This window comes from Alligator mississippiensis, chromosome 1 (genome assembly GCF_030867095.1).
Source record: "Alligator mississippiensis isolate rAllMis1 chromosome 1, rAllMis1, whole genome shotgun sequence".
Classification (NCBI taxonomy): Eukaryota; Metazoa; Chordata; order Crocodylia; family Alligatoridae; genus Alligator; species Alligator mississippiensis.
In genome coordinates this window covers 154870730-154886742 of record NC_081824.1, presented here as the reverse complement: position 1 = coordinate 154886742, position 16013 = coordinate 154870730, and the positions used below count along the sequence as shown (strand labels likewise).

General features: G+C 45.8%; 1 protein-coding gene across 1 annotated transcript in view; it reads right to left on the bottom strand.

Moving 5' to 3' along the window:
- Window positions 1-16013, bottom strand: part of RYR2 (ryanodine receptor 2) — an 875416-nt gene that overhangs the window by 213845 nt on the left and 645558 nt on the right. Inside the window, exons 51-54 of the mRNA XM_059715710.1 lie at window positions 7747-7887; window positions 5629-5792; window positions 2029-2107; window positions 1320-1409 (exon numbers count right to left, since the gene is read on the bottom strand). Of these exons, the coding sequence (XP_059571693.1) occupies window positions 1320-1409; window positions 2029-2107; window positions 5629-5792; window positions 7747-7887 (474 nt within the window). The remainder of the gene's footprint in view (window positions 1-1319; window positions 1410-2028; window positions 2108-5628; window positions 5793-7746; window positions 7888-16013) is intronic.

Below are 16013 nucleotides of genomic sequence, written 5' to 3'. Positions count from 1 at the left end.
CAAGTGGGCAGAAAACAACAGAATGCAGTTCAACAAGGACAAATGCAAAGTGCTGCACCTAGGGAGGAAAAATGTCCAGCACACCTACTGCCTAGGAAATGACCTGCTGGGTGGCATGGAAGTGGAAAGGGATCTTGGAGTCCTAGTGGACTCCAAGATGAACATGAGTCGGCAGTGTGACGAAGCCATCAGAAAAGCTAATGGCACTTCAGCGTGCATCAGCAGATGCATGCTGAATAGGTCCAAGGAGGTGATACTTCCCCTCTATCGGGCACTGGTCAGACCACAGTTGGAGTACTGCATGCAATTCTGGGCGCCACACTTCAAGAAGGATGCGGATAACCTGGAGAGGGTCCAGAGAAGGGTCACTTGTATGGTTAAGGGCCTACAGACCAAGCCCTACGAGGAGAGACTAGAGAAACTGGACCTCTTCAGCCTCTGCAAGTGAAGGTTGAGAGGTGACCTTGTGGCTGCCTATCAGTTCATCATGGGGGCACAGAAAGGAATTGGTGAGTATTTATTCACCAAGGCGCCCCCGGGGATTACAAGAAACAATGGCCACAAGGTAGCAGAGGGCAGATTTAGATTGGACATTAGGAAGAACTTCTTCACAGTTCAAGTGGCCAGGGTCTGGAACAGGCTCCCAAGGGAGGTGGTGCTCTCCCCTAGCCTGGGGGTCTTGAAGAGGAGGTTAGATGAGTATCTAGCTGGGGTCATCTAGACCCAGCACTCTTTCCTGCTTATGCAGGGGGTCGGACTCAATGATCTATTGAGGTCCTTTTCGACCCTAACATCTATGAATCTATGAATCTGTGACAAGTGGTTGGGGGGCAGTGAGTGGGGACCTTGGGTGCTGGGGGAGGGGAAGTCAGTGGACCTGATTCAGGTCAGCAGGGAAGGGAGGTGCATGGTGTGCTTACACTAAAATGTAGCCTACCATGGCTGCACCTTAGTGTAACACAAGCTGGGTAGCACAAATCAGAGACAATCCTTGCCCTGGAGTCGTGTCACTTTGAGCTGCCTAAAGAGTGCTTAAAACCAGTTTCAGGTGTTAATATATGGTCAATCCAGGGATTAAGAGCTCCAGGAGCCACTCAAAATTACCATGCAACAAGGTCCTTAATTACCAGAAGTATCAAGAAGCTTTGTCTGTGCCAAATTCAAACCAAACAGACTAAAACCAAAAATATGGATTTTTACAGGATAGGTAAATCAAATACACCAAGAAACAGTGACCACTTGGCCAGATGCCTATTTTTCCAACCTAACAACAGAAAAGCTTTTAGAAACATCTGAGTAAAGAAGAAAAAAATCCTCACCTTTTCTGATAGTAATTTGTATTGTTTCATTAAAGGTTGCACCTTTGCAGACTCAGAATACATTTCACCATAAATCCAACCATTAGCAAACTGAAAAAAAATGGGAATAGGAATAGGAGAGAAGTATAATTAGAAATCTTATATTTATTTAGGCAAAATAATTGGGATAATGTGTCTACCAGGACTATTTTATTTCTTAAATCAGAATCTTCTTTTCCTCTGTTTGACATTCCCTCACAAACCTCTCTGAATATACAGACAGCAGAATTAATGAAGTATCACCTTTCACACTGAAATATCTAGACTTTTATTACCTCACAATTTTAACATTTATTTTAAGCAACCCATTTAAATATATTTTGTTTACTGTTCTTCCACAGAGAATAGATTTTGACACAAAGTCTGTGGTGCTCACAAAGATGCAAAATACTTTTATAAAATTAAAAGTAAAAAAAAATAAACTTGTAAGCTAATAAAGGAAGAAACAGTGATATGGCAAAGCTGTGAATGGATCAATGCCATTAACAGAATGCCTGGAAAAGCAACCCTTATGAAGGACATAAGAATGCATTGTTATTCATACACAATTGGTACAATGTGGTACAATTGGTACAACTACAAAATATGACTGTACAATCTCCAGAACATTAAACAGATTGATTTATAAATTCTTAACTTTGCCTTGATGGAATATTAGTAGAAATATTACCTTTTCCATGGACCATTTATCATGTGAATGTTCTGCATATTTATTAATGAAATATTCTAGCTTCTCAGGAATAGTACTACTGGAAGGAAGAAGAAAGGTGTCACATTAAAATTATTGCACATTCAAAGTAAATGTCTTTTTCAGAACAATTCTGAAAAATGATTAACATGGTATACAGCTGAGTGAACAGGATTGTTGTGCTGGGTTCCTACTATACAGACTGACTCATGATTACTATGGAGTAATTTACTCTGCATTTTACACTAATAAATTTATTTGACTGGAAGGAGCAGACACACAACCACCTTTTTTAACAAGCTATCCCCAGTCAGCACTGTTAGAAGCCTGGGCGCTAAGGAACAGAGAAGTAATTTTGCAAAGGGCAACCTGAGAATAAACTGAGGAATGGAACAGACACATTACTAGTACAAGTATACGTAGCTACTCCTCATTTTCTGAGGGGTCACTTTATCTTAGAATGGAGTGACTTGCATTAACACAAATCTGTATACCATATGTAAGGGTCTACCCACCTCAAGGAAGCAGGCAGCTGATTTCACAAGAAGATTGCAGGGCCAGTCACCATTTTCTCTGGCTGATCGCAGCAGACACCCTATGTCTCTGCTTGGCCAAGGGGCCCCAGCAGTCCTGTCCCTCCCTGCATATTGGCAGATGGCCCAAAACTGTGGCTGTATTACCCTGATTAAACCCAGGGATGCCATTAATCTACATATTATTAAGTGTGGATTAATGGCTTTCCCGGGCTTAATCAGGGTAATTAAGATATAGTTTCAGGCCGTCCCCAATCCAGTCTTCAATTAAACTCTGCAAGTGCATCTCAGGGTGGGTGGTGGGTAAGGGGCCAGGGGCAGTGCAGCCCCATCCTCTTCCCATCCATTCACCAAAAGGTACAGGTAAAACCATCACTGGCAGTAAGCAGAGCCAGGTCTCCACGGACAAAGTTGCAGCTGCTTGCAACCTCTGTGTTTCCTGCTGCAAGCAGCCCAGGCTCTGTGGCTGATGGCAGGGGCCTGCACCCAGGCTGGCTATGGCAGGTAGCTAGGAGGCTGCAAGTGGCTGCACTGGGCTCTGTGGAGCCCCAGCTCTGCTCATTGCCACCAGCAGGTGCATGAGCACCTCAGGGCAGATGGCAGAGAAGGAGCTGAGGGCAGTGAAGCCATAGCCCCTTCCCCACTATCCACCCCACATGTGCATCCACCATCAACAACGAGTTGGACTGAGGCTCTGCAGACACCTATGCAGTTGCTTGCACTCTCCCCACCACCTGCTGTAAGCAGCTCCTCCCCACTATGCTCCAAGACTGCAGGGCTTCCTGCCCTTTTCTCTATTTGCTGGTAAGTTGTTATGTTGGGGTTTTTTCCAGCAAGCCTGCCAAAATCGTGGCGCCCACCGTTTTTTGCGGGAAATGCCCGATTTCATGTTTTCTGCAAAAAATGCAAAATCGCAATTTTGGTAGATCTCTAACCATACATTTCCTACACTCACCTCAGTGAAGTAAAATCACTCTGTAGTACATAAGTCATGAGTCTGCACCTTAAGCACACTTGAAGTATATAATGTATGTGAGCAATGGAAACAAAGGACACAAGCAGTGGGATTTTGACTGCCTTTTCAAAGTGTATAAGTTAAGGGAGAAAATTCCTTCTGCCCACTTCTTCAATGTTGCCCCACTCTACAAAAACAGCTAAAACAAGAGTAGAACACTTCGGAATCTTTCAAGAAAAAAGGTGCTGCATCATCATTGAGTTTTATATTTTCAATATTAGGCACAGGGGTTTAGCATCTCGCCTCTACTACATTTTCATGACTGTCATCATCATAGCCATTTACTTTATAGTTCCCAAAATATGGTAGGTACTTTATAGAACAATAAAAAAAGAAAAAAGAGGTTGCTACATCTTTAGGCTGAAAAATGTCTTAAAATGTGCAAGGGTGTCCAAGGAACAGTAATTCATGCTGTCTTTCATGTTTTAGAGATAACAAAAGACCCATTTTATGTTGAGGGAGCACACCCTCTATTTGTTAGCAGATGACACCAATCTGGGGGGGAGGGAGGGAGGGAGTTGTAGATATGCTGAAGGGTAGGGCTAGGTTCAGAGTAACCTAGACAATTTGGAGAATTGGGCCAAAAGACATCTCATGAGGTTCAACAAAGACAAGTGCAAAGTCCTGCACTTAGGAAAGAAGAATCCCATGCACTGCTACAGCCTGGGGGCTTACTGCTGGGCATCAGCTCTGCAGAGAAGGACCTGGTGGTTACAGTAGACAAGAAGCTAGATACGAGTCAACAGCAGGGGCGGGCAATTATTTTGGGTAGAGGGCCGCTTACTGAGTTTTGGCAAGCCATCAAAGGCTGCATGACAGGCAGCCAGGAGCAGATAACTATTAATTTTCTAAATTTATTAGGGGCCCTGCAGGCAAGACAGAATGGCTTGGTGGGCTGTATCCAGCCCACGGGCCACATTTTGCCCACCCCTGGTCAATAGTGTGCCCTTGTTGCCAAGAAAGCTAACAGTATACTGGGCTGCATTAGTAGGAACATTGCCTGCAGATCAAGGGAAATAATTATTCTCCTATATGTTGAGGCCATATTGGGAGTGCTGTGTCCAGTTTTGGGCCCCCTACTACAGAAAAGATGTGGACAAATTGGACAGAGTCCAGTGGAGGGCAACACAAATGGTGAGGGTGCTGGGGGACATGAGTTATGAGGAAAGAGTGAGGGAACTGGGCTTATTTAGTCTTTACAAAAGAAGGCTGAGGGGGGATTTGATAGCATGGGTGACTGGTGCCACCTTAGTTGGGGGGGAGGGGGGGGCATGTGCCCCTCCAGTGACCAGTCAGCGACCAGGAGGGGGTTCCCCCACAGGTGATCTCGCTGGCCAGGAGGGGTCCAGCCACGGCCAACCATGAGGTGGCCAATTGCTGCGACTGATCGCTGCAGCCACTTCTGGGAGTGGCTGCGGCTGCTTTCAGGAGCACAACAGTGCTCTGCTCCCCAGCCAGTGCTTGTAGGGGGAGCACCAGCACTCCCACCAGTCCCCCCGCACCCTTCGCCTAAGTGGTGAGTGTGGTCTGTCAGGGGGTGCACTGGTGCTCTCAGGGGGTACATGTGCACCCCCTACATGTCACCACTGTTTGATAGTAAACTTTAAGTACCTGAAGAGTGGTTCCAAAGAGGATGGAGCTAGACTGTTTTCAATGGTAGAAGATAACCAAAAAAGGAGTAATGGTCTCAATTCTCTGCAAGGGAAGTTTAGGTTGGATATTAAGAAAAACTCTCACTTGAAGGGTGGTAAAGCACTGGATAAGGTTACCTAAAGAAGTGGTAAAATCTCCATCCTTGGAGGTTTTTAAGGCCCAGTACAACAAAGCCCTGGTTGAAATGATCTAGTTGGGGGTGGTCCTTCTTTGAGCAGGAGTTTGGACTAGACAACCTCCTGAGGTTTCTTCCAACCCTAATTTTCTATGAGTCTAATTAAAGTGGGGATGGATGAAAGAGTGTTATTTAATACAACATTCATTTAACAAGCCTTCACAGCTATTAATGGTAAAAACAGCTATTATAAAAAAATGCCTTACTTTGATGTATCAACAGGTTGTGGGTTAAAATTCCCATCTGAATCCATTGAAGATTGTTTTTCCATCATACTGACATAATTTGATTCCATGTAGTCGGGTGGTAGAGCCCCTGCAACTGCACTCAAGCAAGGCAAGGCCAGTTTAAATAGCTCTTGTTCATACTTCTGTGGAATAAACATGGAATAAAACAACACTGGTGAATGGATATCAGGCGCATTATTGGAGAAATTGATCTAGTTGTACACGAAACCAATCTTGCACAATGTGAAATCAAATCTCTTTTCTTAAAATAAAAGAAACTGTCTCAGCAACAATCAAATATAACTTAATATTGAAGCTATAGTTACGAGTGAAGCATACCACCATGGAAATCAATATGGAAAAATATCAATGGAGGTTTTTAAGGCCCAGTACAACAAAGCCCTGACTGAAACGATCTAGTTGGGGGTGGTCCTTCTTTGAGCAGGAGTTTGGACTAGATTACCTCCTGAGAACAAGACTGGGTGCTTACAAAGTCCAAAAAATAGAAAAAAATGAGGACTATTCAACACTTGCTCAAGGACGTAGATTTGCTATACACCAAATGGTTTATAATCCTAGAGAGAACCTAACTAGGTCAGGCAGCAGAAAACAAAACAAAACAAAAAACGTTCCCTCCTTCACACAGGAAAAGGAAAAAGAACCACTGCTTAATGTACAAGGATATTATCCAACTGTTGCTCAGTTAAGGCACAGATGAGACTTCTGGGATAGTTAAATAGTATTAAAGAAAAACCTATAACATGTTAAAAAGTCCTAAAGAGAGGTTATTTATTGGAACCACTATATAATAGATATTTTACTACTTATACCATACAATATACAATACAGAATCCTACTAATTCATACTCATTGATCAGTTCTTTGAAATGAAAAGTCTTATTTATATGAACAAGAATTATAAATGCTCCCCTCCTTGGGCTACAACAGCCTGAGTTTGATGACCTTCTGGGCGCATTCAAAAGCACCCCTCTTTTTTCCAACATGTCAGACAGAGAAAATAGGGAGGTATAGGACCCTAGGAGATGTGAGGGGAGAAGGATTAATGTTTACTGAACTAATAATTTCACTGGGTTAAGAGATTTGGTGTTAACCAATGCATTTTTTTTAAGACTGTCAAGACATTGTAAATGTCATTCTACCTGATTGCAGGGTAGCAAAAACATAGATTAAAAAAAAGCAGATTTAATTAGCAAGGCCATTTAATATAAGGTGTATATCAGTTTGCTTTTTAAAGGGATTATAATAGTTATCATGGAAGGAGCATATTCTTTGACAAACTTATATCTAAACAGTTTAAGGATCTTTTAGGTATAAATCTATGATTAGCTACTTAATTCTTATATAATACAGGGCTTAGTCTGTCTCTCTGTAACAGTCTTGGAGTACTGTAATTGCTTAGTCAAAAAAAACAGAGTGCAGAGCGCTGCCATGACGGAAGGGATAGAGCAGCACTGGCCTCAGTGCCCCCACCCCCAACTCTGTCTCCCTTATGGTGGTGCTCCGCCACCTCCGAGGAGCAGGGTCGGAGGGGGAGTGGGGAGACCAGCAGTGCTGGAGGCAGCAGTGGTACGGGGTGCTGGCAGAGGGGGACAGAGGGGCAGAGGGGAAGAGTGGGGGCAGAGGGGGACAGGGGGGTCAGAGGGGGAGCGGGGAGACCAGCAGTGCTGGAGACAGCAGTGGTACAGGGTGCTGGCAGAGGGGGACAGAGGGGCAAGCTGCGCCCCCATCCCTCTGCTCCTGGGAGGCAGAAGCAGCATGGGGTGGTGAGTGGCAGTGCTCCATCCCCACCTGCCTCCCCCCCACCCTCCCCGGTCATTCTTGGCAGGCAATTCATTAGTGTATTATAATAAAGTACACACTTATATTAGTGCTCCCTATCTATGCAGTGCTTTTGTTAAAATTTCATATTAATTCTCATGTATGTATTTTTATTAATTAATTTAGAAGAATTTATAATAACTAAATATTAATTTTGGTATAATTAATGCAGTCATTCTACCACATTTCAAATAAGTAGGTTTAATATAAATGCTCTTCATTCCTTTGTGAACATGACAAAATAGATATAAAAATTACCTTTTGAGACAGGGCATCAAAAATTCCCCAGAACAATTTTCTGGATAAATGAAGTTCTTCTTCAGAGGCTGCACCAAAGTTGCCCCATCCACCTGGCAAACAATAATATTTCCAGCATCTTTCATAATGATTTGTCAGCAACTAAAACAGAAAATAGAGTGAAATTATAAAAAATAGTATAATGTGTTCTATTTCTTTCAACCTAGGATTCAGCCAATGTGCAATTCCCCCGAAATTACTCACCAGAACAATACATTTTCAGGGGCAGCATTTCCGAACGCACTAGTCCCCATGGGCATTTTTACATGTGCTTTGGGGGTGGGGCGCTTTAATTAGCATGGCTCTGAGAACTGCTCTAATTAAAGTGCCTGCAGACAGAGCCGACCCAAGAAGGATGCAGGGTCTGGGGCAAATCAGCTCATGTGGAGCCCCACCCCAACCCCCGCCCCAATTCCATGCGCCCTGGATGTGAAGCCACCGCTGCCATTGGCAGCAGCACCAGCGGCAGGGGCAGTGAGTGGCCAGACTTGAAGCCAGCAGCACAGAGTTGCCACGACCACTCTGCCCAGCTCTGTGGGGCCCTCCAAAGTGCAGGGCCTGGGGCAATCGCCCCGATTCACCTCCCCACCCCTCCAAGGACGGACCTTCCCTCAGAGTTTCATGCATCAGCCAACCCATGCTTCAAAATGGTGATGGGGCACCTTAACCAAAGCTCATGGAATGAGCTTTAGTTAAAGCATCCACTTTGAAGCATGGGGAGGCTGATACATGAGATGAGGAGGGTGGCTGGAGCGTGCTAATTAGCACACTCCAGCAGACTCAAGTCTGCTCTAACACGCTGTAATTTCAGCAGATGGAGCAGCCTCCTCACACGTCTACTGGCACCCTAAAATACTGTATGTGTTTAAACCCCCAGAAGGAAAGGTATTATTAATAAAATATAAGATATAAAGTGATATCTAAAAATTTTACAGTATTCCAATTCTGAAAGTTAATTTGGGGTTTTTTTGTGTGTGCTTTTTGTTGGGGTTGGGGGTTTTTGGGGGGGGGGGGACGGAGGAGTTGCAGTTTTCAGAGATTTAATTTCTTAATCATAAGTAACACCTATTTTAACATCTGGTGTTGCTTAAGTAAACTCCATGCTTCACTGAAATCAGCAGTTTCTTAACTTAACTGCAATTAACTTAACTGAAATAAAGATCTCACCCAGAGTCAGCATTCTGGGTTTTATTCTGGACACTGTCAATGAGTGACCCAGGTGTCACAACCCAAGGGTGTGATTTTTGTTTTGTGTGCTTCGGCACTGCTAAATTGTTCCCGCCAAATTGCAGCTTCTTTGCACGGTGGAGTTTTCTGCTGCAGAGGAGAACCCCGGTGCAAAGGAGAATTCCCGCCAAATTTGTAGCTTTCTTTGCAGGGTGCATTTCTCTGCTGCAGAGGAGAGGTGCTCATTGCAAAGAGTTCCCGCCATTCGTATTATAATTCGAGCCCCATTATTGGCTAGTTTTAAAATATGCACACGTGGTGGCTAGTGATTGGCGTGCTAGCCGTATAAAAAGCTTGAGTGGTTTCCGCCCAAGTTGGAGGACTCCACGAACACCAGGAGGAGGAGACTTCACGCTGTGTGAAGATCTCTAAGCGCTGCGGATCCTTACGGACCCAACGCATTTCTTAGGCAGGCAGCAGGGGTCTGATCAGCCTCTAGCCTCTCCCCGTCACCGAGCGCAATCCTGACGTAGCCTTCTTCCCTGTGCGCAAAAAGGATCCACGGAGCCTAGCAAACTTCGTGTGAGTGTATTCAGAGCTCTTTGTTTTGAGTACTTTCTTCGGTTGGTGCAACGGGCTCGTGGTTTAGAGCCTCCAACCAGATGGGCTAGAAGAGTGTTCATGGGAAGGAACTCTAGTCCGCCTCTCTTCTTTTCTACCTGCAACTGTAACTCAAGCAAGTTTTCCTGCCTGCACCGCGACCATCTTAAATAATCTTTAAATCAACCATTACGCCTCTGTGACTAATTCTAGCCCGTGCGTGCCTTGCTGCCTCACGGTCCTCTCCGGCCCCGCGTGCCCGGGCTGCTGGCCACAGCCCGCATGCGCAAAGACGGGCCCAGCCCGCCCCCGGCCCGCACACCAGGCACTACTGGGGTTGAGGGAGGATGAGACTAGACTAGAATGTGGTTTTAACTGTGCTGCAAATATATTAATAGCTCTTGGAACTATTTGACAATAGCTCATCCAGTGCAGTTATCCTTTACCCTACAGTCATTTGCTCTAATGGAGGGCTATTGTCAATTTCTTACTCCTCCCCCAGGCCACACGGTATGAGGCTAGAATCACCCTACATGATGATTAGGGCAGATGGACTCCATGCATTAGGAGCCCTAAGCCTCTTCCCTCTCTTCTTTAAGGCATGCATTCTCCTAAATTGCTTATAATGACAAGTTATCAAGAAAATAACCCATTGAACAAGTGTCTGCATGGAGTACCTTTTAAGTTGCAACATCATACATTTTAGTATTAACCTACCCACAGCCAAAAAAAATAAACAATTAGCGGTGGAGGGAGGGGAAATTTCTTTGCAGCCTGATAGTTGACTGACATTATGCCTACAAAGTGGTTTGAAAACCAATCCTGTTCTAATTCAAAGAAGGTGAGGTAGGGAGATTTTCCTCAGGGATAGAATGACAAGTTTCTTAAATACTTAACTAAAATTCTTATTTCTAGTTTGGTGTAACAACATGTCAGAGAAAAAGCATAGGCTAACGAAGATTAGATGATTCCGCGGAAATGAAATATTTTTCATTACAGCCTGAACTTGCAAGAGTGCTATTTCAAAACTCTTTTCCCAAAACGTATTTCAGTATGTGTTGGTGAGACCAATCTTTGGTAAAGGATAAAGTCCCTAGAAATAAGGTGTTGCATCTCTCTCACATCTGGAAGTAAGGACTGTCCATACATGCAGCAGTTTCTGTTTCATTGTTCTGGATTAAGTGCATTAACTTTGAAAGTTTCTTACGCTAACACAAACAAAGCAATTTCCAAGAAAGAAGATACTTCTGTGGAGACTTTTTTTTCTGTCAAAAATTAATTCTGTTTAGCTGTAAGATTACACAGTTATAGTCTGACAGTTCTTAGAGCAGAAATCTAAATCAGCATATCCAAAAACCAATGGCTATTACAAATAGAATGGAGCCATATGGAGTATCATAAGCAATGCCCATTTGACTCTTCTGAGAATACTTCAGAAGTAAGAGTCAGAGGCAACTCATTTCCCAACCCCACTCCTAGAGGAGAGTGAGTATTCTATTTTGAAATCAAAGACTTGAGTGGAAGTATGCAAACTTTCCCAACTGTACCACAACAATCCAATCTATTGTCAATAAGAGCAATACCAAAGCCACAACGAATAGACCTCCATATTTAAGGATCCAAGAGTATCGTCTTCCTGCTCAGAATGCTGGCTTTACCTCAACTATTCCCATAAAATAACCCCTCTTCCTAAAGCCCACCTCCCTACCTAGCAGGGACTCTCTTCTAGGGTTGTGCGAAGCTTCAGTAGCCAATTCGATTCAGAGGAGATTCAGCCTGATTCGGCAGCCAAATCTCCAAATCTGACTTGAATTGAGAGACCCATAAAAACTCCAAATTGAATCAAAGCCTCCGAATCAATTCGGAAAAGATTTGGAGATTTGGAAGGCAGACATGCAGGAAACAGAAAGGGAGAAGAGGGTGGGGGAGGGCAGGTGGAAAGACTGTTCTGATACTGACATCCATAGCTGGCCAGTGACTGTGATCTTTCTCTGACTTCCCTTCCAATCACAGTGCTCTGAGGGAGGTACATAGAAACAACATATGAGGCTGTGTTTCAACTCATCTGTGTGCCTTTTGTGAGCTGTCTGTCTGTCTTTCTGTTGCAGCAGCAGCATCTGAAGGGCTCTGGCTTGGTAGCAGATAGTCTCTTGCCATCAAGTTGTACCTAATCCTTTCTTATTTACCCTTGCCTACAATCCCTATTGTTATCCATTCCTTTCAGCCTATTCTTACCCAAAAATCTCTTATTTGTTCTTGTTAGCATTTTTTCTTTCCCTCCCACAAAAAGAAATCTGTGTTTTCCCTGACAGTGCATCAGCACAGGGCAGGAAAGCACAACATATATTACACACAGACACACAATCATTTTGCAGCACACCAAACAACATGAGGCATGCTAGAAAGGCAGGTGCCAGGTCTTGTGGCAGGGGAGGGAGAGGGGGCAGAGGGAGAGCTGTTGCAAGTTCCGTCCCCCCCCCCCACCCGCAACATAGACGCACCCTCTTTCCTGGCAGCAAGGAGTGTTCTACTGCTACTGGGAGCAAGGAGGTGGCAGCTGTGTCTGCACCTGCAGTACCACCAGTAACACCAGTAACCACAACCAGCAGCAGCATGACATTCTCCACTCCAATTTCAGTTCCTAAGTAAGCCTTCCAGTGCCAGAGGAGGAGCTGGATCTAGAAGTAGGGGGCCTGAGCGCCATAGCCAAGGAAATTCTGGGGAAGGAGAGGGAATCTGAGTTTGTGCTGCACACCCCTCAAACTTTCTTTACAAGCAGGTCTCCTTCTCTGGAAGGCACTTCAAAGCAGGCTGTGGGGGCAGGTGGCTCAGCTCCTCCTGCTGTTGTGCCTCTGCCTGGTGAGGAAGGGGATAAGGCAGGATCCTCACCCTCAACCCAGAAGCAGGTGGGTAGTGTAGTGTGGGATCATTTTGAGGTGGCAGGTGATCCCAGGCATGCTACCTGCCAACACTACCAAGAGTAGATCAGTTAAGGCAAGGACAAGAAACATTTCACCACCACAGCGATGCTGCTGCATCTCAGGAGGCAGCACACCCTTGCCCTTGTTCCTCCTTAGCCTGGCACCAGTTGGAGTGTGCCCAAAAAGAAGTTCCCCTCTTGCTCCAAAGCCCCCATCCCCAAGAAGCAGAGGCAGGCCAGTGGGACCAGTGGGAGAAAGTGGAGACAAAGGGGGACATGTTTCCAAGGCAAGCGAGGTCACCTACAGCATTGGGGAAATGCTTGCTCTGGATGGCCAGCCCTTCTCCTTTGTTGAGTGGCCAGGGTTCAGGCAGCTCATGGTGCTTGTGGGCCCATCATACCAAGTGCCTGCATGCACCACCTTTAGCAGGACAGTGGTACCCTACCTGTATGAGGCATGCAGGGAGTACTTGAGGGAGGAGATGCAGAAGGCAGGGCCGCAAGTAGCTTTACACTTCATCTCAAACATCTGGAGCAGCTGGGGTGGAGATCATGCCTACCTCTCCCTCACAGGGCACTGTCAGGGCACCAGTGGGCTTGACTTCAAGCAGAGGTGATGGGAAAGTCCCACATGGCAAGAGAGATCATGGTGGCCATGAACCACATGCTGCATGGGTGGCTCGTTGGGCAAGCTGAGCTCATCCGTGGGTACATAGTCACCAACAAAGGGGTGAATATGGTCAAGGCAGTGCATGATGCCAACTTTGTTGGCATTCACTGTGTGGCACACAAGTTCCACCTCATAGTCAGGGATGCCTTGGAGCGGGACAGGGCTCCCAGGGATGGCACCATCACCAACCAGCTCATTTCAAAATGCAGAAAGGTGGTGGGCTACTTCCACTGGAGCAACAAGCAGGGCAAGATGCTGTGGGAGAAACAGGCAGAGCTGAGCATCCTGCATCACAAAATCATGCAGGTTGGGGAGACTCAGTGGAACTCCACATACCTTATGCAGGAAAGGCTTGTGGAGCAACAGAAGACCATATATGAGATGGTCTTGCTTGGGGAGATTGGAATCAGCAGCCCCCTTAACAAAACAAAGTGGGATACCATCTCCCAGATCTTGGTGGTCTTCAAGCCATTCCTTGAGGCCACTGAGAGCCTCAGTGCTGGCAATGCCCTACTTAACCAAGTGATCCCCATAGTGAAGGAGCTTGAGAATCAAATGGAGAAGTTTCAGGGGATCAGTGTTCCTGGCTGGGGCAAGCTGCTTTCACCAGAGATGCAGTCACTGGTGAAGATGCTGAAGGAGGGCATCAAAAAATGGCTGGATTCGTTGCAGTCCAGTACAGTCCATGTGCCAGCAGGCATGTGAGAACCAAGGGTGAAAGGGAGCATCAGCAGCAGCAAAACCTTCTATCACTGGACAGAGGTACTGGTGAACAGTCAGGGAGACAGAAGGGCAGAGGCGGGAGGAGATGGAAGAAGGGATCCACTGCACCAGCCAATCTCACCCACCATAGCCGATGCCAATGTGGTCCAAGGGCACCAGACCCCACCATCTGGTAGGAAGCTCAGAGGCCTCAGTGGCTACCTATCTCACTGAGGATGCAGAGCCACTGCTATGTGACCCCTTGGCCTACTGAGCAACCCACAGCTAGATGTGGCAGGATCTGCCCACTGTCTTGTCCACCAACCAGTGTTCTAAGAGAGAGGGTGTTCAGCATTGCTGGTGATGTTGTGACACCCAACTGCACCTCCTTGGATTCTCATTTGGTGGAGCACCTGGTGTTCCTGAAGGTGAACCACTCACTGCTGGGGTTCCCCCAAGCTCCACATGCAGACAGAGTAAGTGCCACCCTCCTCACTGTGCACCTATTTCCTTTCTTTGGTTGTTTTCACTACCATTTAATGCCCACTCTCAGACCTGGAGGCAGCAGTTTAGTTTTTTATCAGAAAGCAGAGGAAGAACATCTCCCTGCTGAGCTCCCATGCCAGGATGTACTTGGAGATATGAGCTGGGGCTGTGGGGAAGAAAGAGGCCCCAGGTCCCGGGCATAACCTAAAACTGTACCCTGCCAAGTTCTGGAGGCCTGGTGGGACTGCCAGTGGTGCAGCAGCCCCAGAAAATGACAAGACCATGAACCTCCCTGGTGAAAAGTGGGTAGGAGGCACCTGGTAACCTCCAGCTACCACACACATGCATGCACAATCCTGGCTGAGGAAAGCCCAGACCTTAAGATCTTTGAGAGGCCTGAGGCTTACTGGTTACAGTGGAGTTGCAAGGATGAGAACAGAAAGGTGGCTCAGATCTGACCTGAAGTACCCTCAACTGGTCTGTGCTGGGGCCAGGACCCAAAGGGGGGGATTGAGGGGCCAGTGGCCCACTGTAACGAATGCACAAAGCAAAAGCTTAGGATTCTGACTGGCCTAAAGGTGAGGCCAGGGCCTAAGGGGGAGCCAAAGTTCCCAGAGAGGGGTGAAGGATGCAGTGTGCAAGGTATGGGCCTCAGTGTACGGAAGGTATGGAGCTGCGGAACAGATGTCACCTCTAGACATCAGGGGCATAAATGGACAGCCTCCTGCCTGGGTATAATCTGAATCAGTTTTCCATCAAGGCGTGGCAGGAAAAATGGGTGGGTAGTTAGCCCAGAAAAGGTGGGTGGGCCAAGATGTAACTGGCACCAGGAAGGTCCCCTGTTACAGGCTACCATCCCTGTTACATTCATCCCACTCTGCCTTAACACACACAAGGCAGACAAGGTTCTTTGGGTGATTCTGATACTTTTTATTAGACCAACTGAATAGTTGGAGAAAAATATCTTGGCAGGCTTTATGGTTTAAAAACCCTTTGTCAGGCTGAGGAAGCATCTGCAGCTGGTGCTTGTGCTTTTCCTGGATGGAATGAATAGCAAAGAAGCCAGAGGCTGGTATGCAGGCAAGAAAGTCAGTCACTGAAAAAGCAGTGAGATGACCATGAATCACCCGACTCCTGGAACTCTAAGGCTAAATTCCAAAGATTCCCTAATGAGGCTGTTGCCCAAGTAAGGACAGAAAGATCCCTTTGTGGAGAAGATCTGCAAACAATACCAAGAAGAGATGGTGAAATTCTTACACTTGAAGACAGCCTATAAGGTAGAAATAAGAGGGGTTTCCACTAACTTTTCAGAGAAACACACAGAAAACAGGTCAATTTCCTTAGAGAAGAAAGACTGACACATGGAGCCTCAGCCCAGCCAAAGTTCCTATAATATTATTCTATTTACGTTTCGAAATCAGCCATCTGTCCACCATTTTTTCATCTCACTTCTTTCTACAAAGGGTTGAAGAAATGGCAGGATTTTTAACAGCGAGCCAGAGCGATTAGGCATGGACTTTATGTTTTAATTTGGATGGAAGTAAAAGTAAAACAGAAATATGAATTACTGGTTGAAATATATAATAATGTATTGTTTTATTTTTTGTCAGAGGGATATCATACTAGTAGGCATCTATGTAGGAGGGAAGCTAGGTCTTATATTAAAAACATGACACTGTAGAA